This window comes from Lactuca virosa, chromosome 2, assembly GCF_052849685.1.
Source record: "Lactuca virosa cultivar CGN04683 chromosome 2, Lactuca_virosa_CGN04683_v6, whole genome shotgun sequence".
Lineage (NCBI taxonomy): Eukaryota > Viridiplantae > Streptophyta > Magnoliopsida > Asterales > Asteraceae > Lactuca > Lactuca virosa.
In genome coordinates, this window is record NC_136427.1 from 113,424,687 (window position 1) to 113,436,929 (window position 12,243).

The window sequence follows — 12,243 nt, forward strand, 5'->3', positions numbered from 1 at the left end:
TAAAAGATGAATGATCTTGTGCATTTGATATAAAACTTGAAGTTAAATGAAAAAAAAAGGAAAAGAACATGATGTAACGGAACCTAACACATTGAACCTTGATGATGTTAGTTTCGAGGATGAGTGGATGAGTGAATGAGTGAATTATTGAAGAGGAGTCTTCTAATGATCATGTAAATGAAGAGCGGATTAATCATTTTGATGGTTCAGGTTCAAGTCGTTACAAGCCTTTGATGATGGTGGAGATGATGCCTTTCTTTCATCAATTGTGTTGGTTATTCATTTATTCAACGATTTTAAAATTGACAAAGATACATTTTAGTTCTATAAGTAGTGATTTACGTTCAATGCATGTGCGGGTGGTGAAAGAGATTTAGGAAAAGATGATGTTTTGGATTTAGAAGCTGACAATGATATGGATGCATGCTTTGTTATGCTAGATTAGATTGGATAATATATTTTTGTTATAACTAATGTTTTATACATTTTATAACTTTTGAAGGATAAATTGATTGATGGATATGCACTTTTTATGGTTTTAACTTATAATTGTATCATTTTTAGTAAGATCTTGCGATCCAGATCTCGACCTTACGATCCCAATCTTGTAATGACAATATTAATCCTACTTATGATCCCGATCTTAACAACATTGCATTCACCATAAGCACTCCCTTAAACATTAATGCACATTTACTTATTAAGAAAGGGGTCTTGATCATGATTATAAGTAAAAATCACATACACCATGTTTTCTACATACCAAATCAATTTAATTTTTAGTAAGTAAAAACTTACTGGACAAGAATCACAACCCTCTTGATCGCTCAAACCCTTGATTAAACAACTTAACATAATGATGAGGATGAGGATATGTACGTCTTTTGAACAAACAATAGGTCAAAAATGAGTCTATGTTCCATCCTTTATAGGTTGTATATCAAACAAAGTATAAGAGGAGCTTGATCATGAGATGAACATTTTTCGCCACCAGACTCAAAAAGATGATCTATATATACCAACCACATATATGATTCACTAGAACAAAACCAATAATAAATGAACACACTATACATTGAAAATCATTCTCAAAATATACATCTACTTTGCCACCAGTCAAACTCTCTCACCTCACCTACATCTAATCGTTCAAAGGAAGTACAAAAAGCACATACATGAATATGAGCACATCCAAAAGAAACCCATTGCAGCCTGCACATTGAAATTAGTAGTATAATTTTAGAATTAAAGTAAGCTAGTTATAGGGTATAGGCAGCAGTTTGGTACACAAGATTCTCCTCTCAAGGATGTGGTGCTTCAGACATTTAAATTGACTAATAGTAGAACACATTTATTATTTATTATATGTTATATTGTTATGTATGAGTATGACTGGAGTGCGTATGGTACTCACCAGGATATTCCGTCTGTGATGTTGGTAGTGCAGGCAATGACATCTCTGCCAAAGATTAGATATTATGTATCATTTCACATGTTGCATAATTAATTTGAGATGTAAAAATTCAGCACAAGTACACAAGGAGTCCAATCGACATTGGTATTGAAACTCCCACAGTACACTGCTACTGGATCTTTCTTTATTTTTCTCATTGGCTGTTGGCTGTTGGCAGTGTATTTAGTGGATTGATGATTACTTTACTTACCAGGAGCACAAAGAGAGAAGGAGGCCATAGATGACGAAGAAGGCCATGGAGCAGCAATATTGTCGCTCAAGTCACATGTAAAGCTGAACCCGCTTGAGTTGTCATACACCACGTCTGCAGGCATGCTTCTAAGTAGACACCCTGCTGCATTCGTATTTATATTTATATTTATATTTATATCAATCAATAACATCCATCTTCCACATAAACTAAACCCTGCCTGCCTATGGTTTAAGCTAATCACTTGGGTTTAGGGTTTAACCAAACCTGTTTGGCTGTCAATGTTTAATTAAACGTTTAGCCCAACCTGTTGAGTTGTGTTCTGTTCTGTTCTGTTAGATAAACAGGTTGACCCACTTTTTTTTTCCAACCCAATATTTTTATAAACTGTAAAGCACCCACTGATACACAGATTCAACTTAAAACATAAACTAAACAGAAAAAGTTTGGCTTTAACCCCAAAAAATAGTTTAGTCTTTTTTTTTTTTTTTGGTGGTGGTGGTGGGGGAGTCAGCTTTTCAATGTTTTTTGTTATTCGATACTAAGGTTGTAAACAGCAACAAAGATATCAATTAAATACAGACTTTTTGAGTCATAATCCATGAAAGCATGAAGAAGATATTTGTTGCGTTTCATAACATATAATAACAAGAAGCATTTTACAAGTATGTATTTCATAACATAACTACTTGGAGTGGAATGGAAACTAGAAAGAGTATAAAACATCAATCAAGTCCATTCCGGTTTATTTTCTTTTTTAAAACAAAAAACCAAACCAGCCCCACTATTTCATTTTAGTTTTTGGGCTAATTGCTAGAAACAGCAACATACTTTTCATTTATTTGTTTATTGTAGCATCCTAATGCCATTTCTCTATGGTACTTCCAATTTATTTCTTATAGCCAAATTATCTCATTATAATTTCAACTTTTTTTCTTATCAGTATGCTTTAAAAAATTTATCTAACTATGATACAAATGCTATATCTGCTATTTCTTGCATTTAACCCTTTAAAAACCAAACACCAAAACTTGCAGCTATTTAAAAAGGCTTTGTTTTCCATTTCAGAAAATTGATATGCTAGTACAAAAAATAAAAAGAAGAGTAAGGATAGGGGTAGGGTTTAAGGTGGTCACCTTCTTCTCCATAAGCTGCTTCGTCACCAAAAGTCAAAGTTGCATACAGAAAAGTAGAAGATGAGACACAGAAAAAATAAGTAGGAAGTAGGCTGCTTGCTTATTATATAAGTAAGAATTATTTACCTTGTAGACTAAAATCTTTCAAGTCAACATCACAAAGCTCATAAACATCAGTAAGTACTCCGCCTTTGCGTAGCATTGATCCAAAAACGGATGCACAGATTATTGCTTGTTGGTTTGTAATTAACATTTGCCTTTGTACTCCCGCAATGTAAGAATTTAATGAACTACAGCACAACGGACTGGGGGCACCCAAATTTCGACAAGCTTTTATCACCTCAACTGGCTGCTTGAATTCCAAAGGGCAAACTGCATTTCCAATTGTTTATTATGAAATACCATCTAACTTACATTTCTTTCTGCTATCACATGCTTTTGAAAATCTAACCATTTATAACATTTGTACTTTCTTTTTGACTTTAGGACTTAACAAACACATGACTTAATCGGGCAAAGCAATATGTGAGTCGGTAGAGAGAACGACTTGATAACGAAAGTCAAGAAAAAGAGGCACTCCAGTCCTCATCAAGTCCTAAGTCCTAAGTCCTAACCTTTTACAAACTTCCCCTCATTTACTCCATTTCACGAAATAATGTTTTAAACATCATTTATCCAGACAAACAATTTATCCAACTGTCAATGAAGCACTAAGGCCTGAAGGCAAACAGTTCGAGATCAATATGTAAGGTGTTGCATCTTTTTTACTTGACATGAGCTGATTAATATATTATATACATACATTGACTTGATGCGGAACGAATGAGTTAATAAAGTCAAGGAAATAAGGATGTTTTCCTCATCAAGTCCTAACCTTTGACAATTTTTGATTAATTTCTTTCTTTCCTTCATATATATATATATATATATATATATATATATATATATATATATATATATATATATACATGTGATTTATGGACAACATTAGATGGGAAGTAGGTGAGAATACAATACATAACCTTTTCCTTGGTGTGAGTAAGAAAAGAAAAAGAAAAGGAAAGATACCTTTGTTAACTTTACACGCAGCCAATAATCGGAAAGCAGAATCGGCAGCCTCGGATGGAAGTTTCCTTGAAAGCCATGAAAAGACAACTCCTTTGCAGTCATTTAATAGATGAATATTATCGGAATCGGATGCCAATGAAGATATCTGAAATGCAGCCTCCGCAATTGCAGGTTGACATACTGATCTGCAACACTCCTTAAGATGATCAATCACACTACAAGCATTCAATAATTTGCTCGTGTTTACTGTCCTCTCAAACGTATTTACATCCTTCACAGGACACGAACCACCCGTTAGATTTGATGATTGGAAAGAACAAACAGAGCTGTTTGCACCTCTGCTACCCAAAACCTCCACAATATCCGAGAAACAATCATCAGCGGTGCTATTTTCTAGGACTAAAACATCCAAACTTTTAGTGAAATGCCCTTGAAATATGTGGAGTGAGCTACCAAATTGTGGGCAACATATCACGTTTGCTACCAGTGGTGCTAAAAGTTGAGAACAATCGGATGCGGTTTTCTCTATGATATTTGAAATGGAAGAGAAATTAAAGGGGCATTTGCCCGTTAACACAGGTTTGTATGTCTTTGGGAAGGCAGGGTACATTGGTGGCAAAGTTTTCCCCAGAAAGGGGTAATGTGGTAAAACTGAAGGTGATATTTCTATAGGCTCAAAGATTCCAGAGCTAGGAAGGCTAACTAGTTGAGACGTAGACGTGGGGGGACTGGGAGGTAGCTTCTCCTCTGACATTACATATAACAAATTGGATGAACAGACAGTCAACACAAACAGCTGAAACCACAAAGATCCTGCATGCATGCAAACAAAACAGATGCCAAATTTCGTTAGATAGCAACTTACTCTAATTTCTTTGTGTTTCTTTCTATTACAACTTTCTACTTGTGTGACTCTTTATTGTTAACATTGTTGTTTGAAGAATCTATCCAACTATAGCATTCTACTTTGATACTTTCAACTTTTTTTCTTACTTGGACATTATACATTGAAACATCAACCCAATTAACTTAAGGTGGCTTTGTATTCAAAGACATTGCTACAACTGGGTAGTATTCTTCAGAATATAATGCTGTAATAGGAAGAAGTGGAAGTATGATGCTATAATAAAATTTAAAAAAAAAATCAATGGAAGTAGACTGCTACTTCTCACATTTAATCCTATGCTCATTGGACACTCCAGTCTAAAGCTTATATAAATGTTGCCCATGATATAATTAGGCAGAATGACATCATTAATAATAAATTTCATTATTAAAAAACGTACCCTTCAGAAGAGTGGCAGCCTTGATGCAATCCATAGCTTAACTACCCCTCCGGCAACATGAATACTGCAAAAACGTTCTCGAGCTGTAAAAAGAAATTTCATCGACAGCTCAGAGACAATAAAATATATATGTAAGAAGCTCTATATATATATATATATATATATATATATATATATATATATATAACATCTTTCCATCAAGAAAATGAATTCTGATTCTGATATATAGTGACTTGCGGTGAGCTATATAAAAATAAAAAATAAAAAAATAAGCCATTTCTTATGTCTATGCAAAAAAATATCATTTATCTTGGGATGGAGAGAGAATAGTAAGAAACAAATAACAATATTGCCATATCTTGTCCATCTAGGTATTAAAAACAAAGCTCTCTAGATTAGAATCTGATTATAGCAATTCCCTAGTTAGGAAGTAGTTGATGAGATCCCTTCATAAAGTAAGCAAAACGATATACTAATCCTGCATTGCACCATGTGATGTCGGGATAAATGATGTTTAAGAAATATTTCAGAAACTAAAAACACCACCCTTGGGGAAATAAGTGAGAGGAGAAAATAAATGTGGGCAAATTGGTAAAAAGTTAAGACTTAATGGGAAAGTATTGACTTTCTCTATTAAGTCGTTCTTTCTACATTAGGTAAAAAAAACACCCATATATAGCCTACAGAATTACGTCATATTCCCATTAAGTCCATTAAGTCAAAAAGAAACAACATCAACATCGACACCAAGCAACCAAGCCTTATATATATATATATATATATATATATATAAATATGGATAATCTTGCAGCAGAAACAGCAAAACTCTCTTGTATCTCTGGTGCTTAATCACGAAAGAAGAGAATAACCGGACCAGTAAATGGAACATTAAGGTGTTAGTTTTGGTAGTACACAAGAACTAATTATGTTTAGATACAAGAATTAAAATTTTAATATCATTTGTACTTTGATAATCAAAGGATTGAGAAAATTCCTCAAAATTAATAGAAGTTTACAACGGTTTGTCCGATTTTTCTGCAAAAGGGTTATTCTTCAACCCGATCCAAGAGCATCATATGAGATGTAAATCTTGGGGTGGGGGTTGGAAGAATAGTAAACTAGTAGCACTTTCAAAACTTATCCCTGTCTTTTTTGTCAAGTGCCTAACCAAACTTGAAACTAGAACATCTCATAAATAATTAGAAAAGGCATTTTCCCCATGAAGAATAAGAACTTCTCAGAATACTTGGTAAATCTATTAGGCTTTAAATCATATCATATTTTCTATAAAGTGGTTCAGACTTTAAATCTATTAGGCTTGGTTTTATAAAAATGTTTTCTCCTAGAGTCTAGATTACTTTATATTTGACAATTAACATGAGCTTTTTAATTAAATGCTAATTTTTTACATTGACCGGGATATACACGATGCGCTTTTACTTGCACATAAGCATTTAGGCCGCATTTGTTACATTGTACTAGACTAAACAAGCTTTATAGGCCTATTTCTGATGATGAGGGTTAGTAAATCGTCCCATCTTGTGTGTTTGTGTGTGGGTGTCTCATTATATTAAAGGGAACTTGATTTAGGAGCCTTTTTTTACATTAAATTAAAATCTTATGCCAGCAACAAAAACCTCAAACCATCTACTCACCAAAAGATAAGCAAACATAAATAGCAACAAATGAGCTATCAGTCAAGTTCTTCAGATTAAACAGCTCTTCAACATCTCCAAACGTCAACTGTGTCTTTTAATCAGAAAGCTTAGCAACTTCTCGACCCATCACATGTTTCCAGCTAAACTACAATACTTTTTCCAGTGTTGAGCTACTAGGTGTTGCTATGAGTACTAAAAATGAATTCAATGTCTGTATTGAAAGCGTGAGCTACCAATTAAACAAGATATTGCCACAAACGGAAAAGGAATCCAAAAAAAACATAGAAATAAAACAACTACAGAAGCATAAATTGAGACAATTTCCTCCAGAACCAATAACATGTAAGCACATACCTAAAGGTGTTGATTGGACCAAGTGTGATCTGAAGCGATTCGTTGCAACTTGTACAGCACAAGTGAATAATATAGCAATCCAGATCCTCCCTTGTCATTTATTTACAAACCTTTTTAGGGCGTTTGTTGGTATGATATCTAATAGTAGTAGCAGAAGAACTCAGACACCATTTTAGGGCATTTTTATCGATGTTTTTCTGATTGTTTTAGTGAAAAAGAGATCCTAAAAAAACCCTATGTTTGTGATTTGTGTTTTGTGTGTGACAAAAAGTGCTGAAAAGCTGAATGATGATTGGCAAGTGTGTGAGAGAGAAAGGGGTGGAGAGTAACCACCACTATGCCGGTGGGTTCCTTATTTCATGTTTAACTGCGGCTGCGGGTGCAGTGGACGGGCCGACGGCCATTGTACGACGGCCCACTTCATTTTTTAAGCCTTAGACATCCCGTCCTTCCCTTGGCCCAAAAACATGTCAAATATAGTATTTTATAGGATTACTAGATTATAATCTGCGTTAAAGTTAAATGTGAGAAACGCATAAAAAAACATACAAATGTTTATAGATATTGCATAATAATTAAAAAAAAATATGACTATTGGTATTATTGAAACATGTAGAAGATACACTGAAATCGATAAATATCTATAATCGTTGAAGGACCTCTTTGTAGACAATATTTTTTGTTTTATTAGTTGAACGACCTTCCACGTCACATATGAGTATCTTCAAACTTTATTTACTTGTGACACGGGAAACAACTACATGCCTACATATAACTAACCATGAGTGAAAACGGGTCTACGCAAATATAATCCAACATTTGATAATGACTGTCCTTGACTTTTGTTAATGGTCATAGTGAAACAAACAGCTATGGGGAATTGTCTCCGCTGAAAACGAAATGGAATTTTTTTTATCATACGGGGTTAACTTAATGCGAGGTATATAAGTAGTCTCATTGAAAAATCTGTCAGATATGATTCGAGCTTCAATGACGTGTCTTTCAAGCCTTACGATATGTAATCTAGTACCATTGCGTAGTCCTTTGGTTTGGTTGATATTACGAAGTAACATGACCGGAACACCTTTTTTTAGTATAAGTTTATGGTTGGAAATTCCAGCAGCCTTAAAACCATTCAACACATCTGGAGAGTATATCGATTCCTCAAAAGAATCGTGTGCCTCGGTCTCACATAAAGAATCTTAACTCAGATGCATTTCCCTTCATCTTTCATCAATTCTAAAATGTAGTCATTGATAGCATCCACTTCTTCTTTTGTAGAGACCAAAATAGCTTTATCTTGAAAATATGATGGATCATCAAGATGGTTTTGAAAGGATGAATAAATGGTGGATGCATTTGAATGAATATGGTCACCCGTAGAGGGAACGAGAACATCTTCTGGAAATTCAACTTCAACTTCACCATCATTAGGGCCACCAATAGTACATTCGCCAATTTTAAGAATCCATTCAGCAAATGATTTTGTCTCTTCGAAATCATTGTTTGGACAGCCGACCTGAAGCCTCATGTTTACATTCAAACGTAAAATTGTACATTCACGCCATAATCTTGATGAATGCAATGATACCTGGACAATATCTTAACGATTTCCTCTTTGTATTACTAGAAGAATCTGTCAAAAGTCACCTCCAAATACAATGGTCTTGAAGTGAAAGATATTGAGGATGAAACTCATTAATACGTTGAAGATGTCGACTCTGTGTTTCCAAACTTAGTCCAGGATTGGATTATTCTTGTGTTTCACATTGCATGTTTTGACTTCCCGAATAATAAGATTATTCAAACATCCACAGTTAATCATACTTTGGAAGTAAGTAATGAGGTAAGACTATCATGAATCTGACTGTAGATTGTCTAAGTGTTTAGACGTAGCATAAGTTTACAGTGAATTATTTGAAGAAATTCGTAATACAGAGAATGAGATTTCTCAACATAAAGATATACTTTTAAGTAATAAAAAAGATTTAGTGCATATAAATTTCAGAATTCTACAAGCACAAAATAAACATACTCACGAATATATACCAACCATGGTTAATATACGTAAGTACCTCCTTCATAGGCAAAAAATGCATCAAGAACACCTTGATAAAGCTTTAAACTCAGTTTCAGAACTCAGAAAAAGGATTTTAACTTGTTAACATTTCTTAAACATGAATAAAGAAATTTTCAACAATTCTGAAGAAAATGATTCAGAAGAAAAACAAATCCTAACTTATGTTGAGGATGAAGACGGCTTTCATGCAAACCTCTTAATAAAACAAGATCTTCTCTCTCGGGTCAAGAAAACAGATTTAAAAATAAAGAAAGAAAACATTTTCAAAAATGTTCCTTCAAAACTTAGTATTTTAAATCCGCTTAAAAGGAAAAATGAAATTTTCTACTTTGTTAGTACTAAAGAAATGTCTGTAGACATAAAAGACACAATAGGAGCTGTCTTTCTACCCCTTTTGACTAAAGAACAAATAAACAATAACTTAAAAAGTATTCCAGTTGAGATTAGATCAAAAGTAAGAATGGTCCATATCGGAGCTGTAAAAATTTTGATAAAATCCCAATTCCAAGCAGGAATAAATTCTCCCATAAAAATGGCCTTAATTAACAACAGAATTACTGACAGACAGGACTGCATCTTAGGTGCTGCTAGGGGAAACCTTGCATACCAAAAATTTATGTTTTCAGTCTATCCAAAATTTGCTCTAGATTTGAAATCTGCAAATATAGATAAAACTTTATCTTTTATACATCACTTTGAAAGAAGTGACCTTATGAACCCAGGTGATAAACCATTCACCATAACCTATCTCATAGGATATGCCCTGACCAATAGTCACCATAGCATAGACTACAAGAAAGACGAGTACATCGAACTTGATGATGTCTTTTCAGAAATAGGCCATGTCAAAGATAAACAATTCTGCGACATAAATCCTCAAGAAAACTCTTGGGTTTTAAATATAGCTAGAAACAAAAAAGCTCTAGGAGAAACTCTTAGACCAAGAATTTCTATGGATTCACTCCATATAGGAGAAAGCTCAGAAAGAAAAGATAGTAACTTAATAAGAAACATGTCTTTAAAAATTGATAGTCTACGTCAGAATATCAAACAAATCTCTGAGGTAATAAATGAGTAATAAAATTGATTTTCCTCATTTTTATAAAAAAGGCAAATATTGAAGGCACTCTTAAAGAAAACAACCTTAAGATCACTAATATACAAGAGCAGTTAAAACAACTGATAGGATGACCTCGATACCCGAGCTAAATAGATCAATCAACCTCCTTAATGAAAAAATAGATGGGCTGATTATAAACTTTGACTTAACGGCCGTTAAATACGTAACCACTACACAGTTAGAAGTAGCATCTGCAAAAATTATTGCAGACATTACTAAAGAGTTATCTGAAAAGATTGACTCTTGCCCTTGTAATAAAGACATTCTTGAACACATCAAGAATATTCCCATCATAGAACAAAAAACCAAAACTGGAAAATATTCAGGTCTTAAGAAATACTCACCTCCCAATCCAAGTATTGGAAACCCTGACTTAGGAAGCTCAAAAGACTCCCAGAAAATCGATATTTTCAAAAAAGAGCAAAAATGAAAGAAACAATCTCTGAGAAACTTGAGAAATATTTCTTTAACCTTCAATATGAAGATTATGATAAGGCTGACCAAAAACTTATTCAGCTTTTATCTTTAGAAACTGAAGAATGCGAAGAATTGTATCAAAAAGAACCCAAACTTTTTGATCAATATTTTAGAATGACTAAAATAGATGAACCTGATACTGAATCAGAACAAGAAGATAACTTTAAGACTAATACAAAAACTGTAAAGTTCGAATATTCAGATATGGAAGATGATGAAGCAGAATCTTCTTATACAGCCGCTAGAAGAAGCAATAAAAAGAAATATGAGTTCAAAATGCCTGTCCACAATGGTATTCCAAATAGTGGTCAAGGATCCAATACGATCAATGTACTCAATATTGATTGTATCCAAGATCTAAAACTCAGAGAAAGAGTTGTAGAAAAATGGGTTACTGAGATTTCACTAATCTTACAGACAAACCCAGATGAATTTGAAAAAGCAAAAAATGTTCTACTACTTTTAGAACACAAAACTGATGGAATTGTGCAAAAATTCCTAAGAAACAATAATTGGAATGAAGAAATGCATGGTTCAGATCTTTTTGATAATATCATAAATGTCATATACACTACTTTCTTAGGTCTTGATTATATTTCTAATAAAGACTTCACCATTAATAAGAAAGTTGACATAGCAAGAGTTTCAATGACAAAACTCCAATTACATGATATTAGTCTTCTCGACAAATACACATGTATGTATGAATCATATCTGTATGATATTCCACAAAGAAGTGAATATGCGCAATGGATATCTGCTTACCTCATGAAAATTCCAATTATTGGAGAAACCTGTACAGACAGATGGAAAAAAGAAGTTACTGGAGAAATCCAGCAAACCAGTCTTTCTTATGCAACAAAAATTGCAAAAGAAGAAATTGATAGAATCTGTCAAGACAGATATAAACAACAAAAACTTAAAACAATAAGCAAAGATTGTTGTAGCATTCTCTCTGATTTCAAAAACTTTGATATTGGAAAGAAAAATTATAATAAGAAAAAGTATAAAAACAAAAAGAAATTCAAATCTTTTTGGAAAAAGAAAAGAAGAAAATTTTCACCAAGAAAATACTTCAAAAAACCTTCAAAAGAAACACCTAAGAAGACTACTTCCTGTCCGCAAGGAAAGAAAAAATGTAGGTGTTGGCTCTGCAATGAAGAAGGACACTACGCCAATGAATGTCCAAATAGAAAAAAATACCCAGACAAAGTCAAGGTTTTACAAACCGCTAACAATGGGGGCTATGAAGCTCTTGAAGAAGAGTATGATGGTACACAACATGTTTTTATATATCATGTTGAGACAGAATCTTCATCAGACACTGATGAATACGAATCAACAACGGATGACTCAGACTAGTCCCATACAAACCCCACTTTTCAGAGAGGAGGAGATTA

The 12,243-nt window shown here is 33.5% G+C and overlaps 2 protein-coding genes across 8 annotated transcripts; both read right to left on the reverse strand.

Annotated features, from left to right (window-relative positions):
* Positions 1-1,053: 1,053 nt before the first annotated feature.
* LOC145159377 (GPI-anchored protein) lies at positions 1,054-7,519 on the reverse strand. 7 transcript variants are annotated; one of them, XM_079078331.1, is made up of 9 exons: positions 7,167-7,519; positions 6,810-7,023; positions 5,155-5,218; positions 3,869-4,681; positions 2,927-3,172; positions 2,801-2,818; positions 1,665-1,808; positions 1,415-1,459; positions 1,054-1,212 (listed from the first exon to the last, which is right to left on the reverse strand). In XM_079078331.1, the coding sequence occupies exons 3-9, from the start codon at positions 5,186-5,188 to the stop codon at positions 1,142-1,144; spliced, it is 1,371 nt and encodes a 456-aa protein (XP_078934457.1). In that variant the 5' UTR covers positions 5,189-5,218; positions 6,810-7,023; positions 7,167-7,519; the 3' UTR covers positions 1,054-1,141. The 7 variants fall into 7 exon arrangements, with proteins under 7 accessions (XP_078934457.1, XP_078934456.1, XP_078934458.1 ...); XM_079078330.1 differs by having other exon boundaries at positions 5,155-5,237; XM_079078332.1 differs by lacking the exon at positions 6,810-7,023.
* An 854-nt stretch (positions 7,520-8,373) lies between these two features.
* LOC145157686 (uncharacterized) lies at positions 8,374-8,697 on the reverse strand. The gene has a single exon (XM_079076690.1). The coding sequence runs from the start codon at positions 8,695-8,697 to the stop codon at positions 8,374-8,376; it is 324 nt and encodes a 107-aa protein (XP_078932816.1).
* Positions 8,698-12,243: the final 3,546 nt, after the last annotated feature.

Coding starts and splice junctions, on each gene's coding strand:
- LOC145157686 (XM_079076690.1), bottom strand. CDS start 8,697: ATGAGGCTTCAGGTCGGCTGTCCAAACAATGATTTCGAAGAGACAAAA.
- LOC145159377 (XM_079078332.1), bottom strand. CDS start 5,188: ATGGATTGCATCAAGGCTGCCACTCTTCTGAAGG. Junction 4,682..5,154: donor GGCTGCCACTCTTCTGAAGG/GTACGTTTTTTA, acceptor GCATGCATGCAG/GATCTTTGTGGTTTCAGCTG. Junction 1,213..1,414: donor ATCACAGACGGAATATCCTG/GTGAGTACCATA, acceptor TTCAATGTGCAG/GCTGCAATGGGTTTCTTTTG.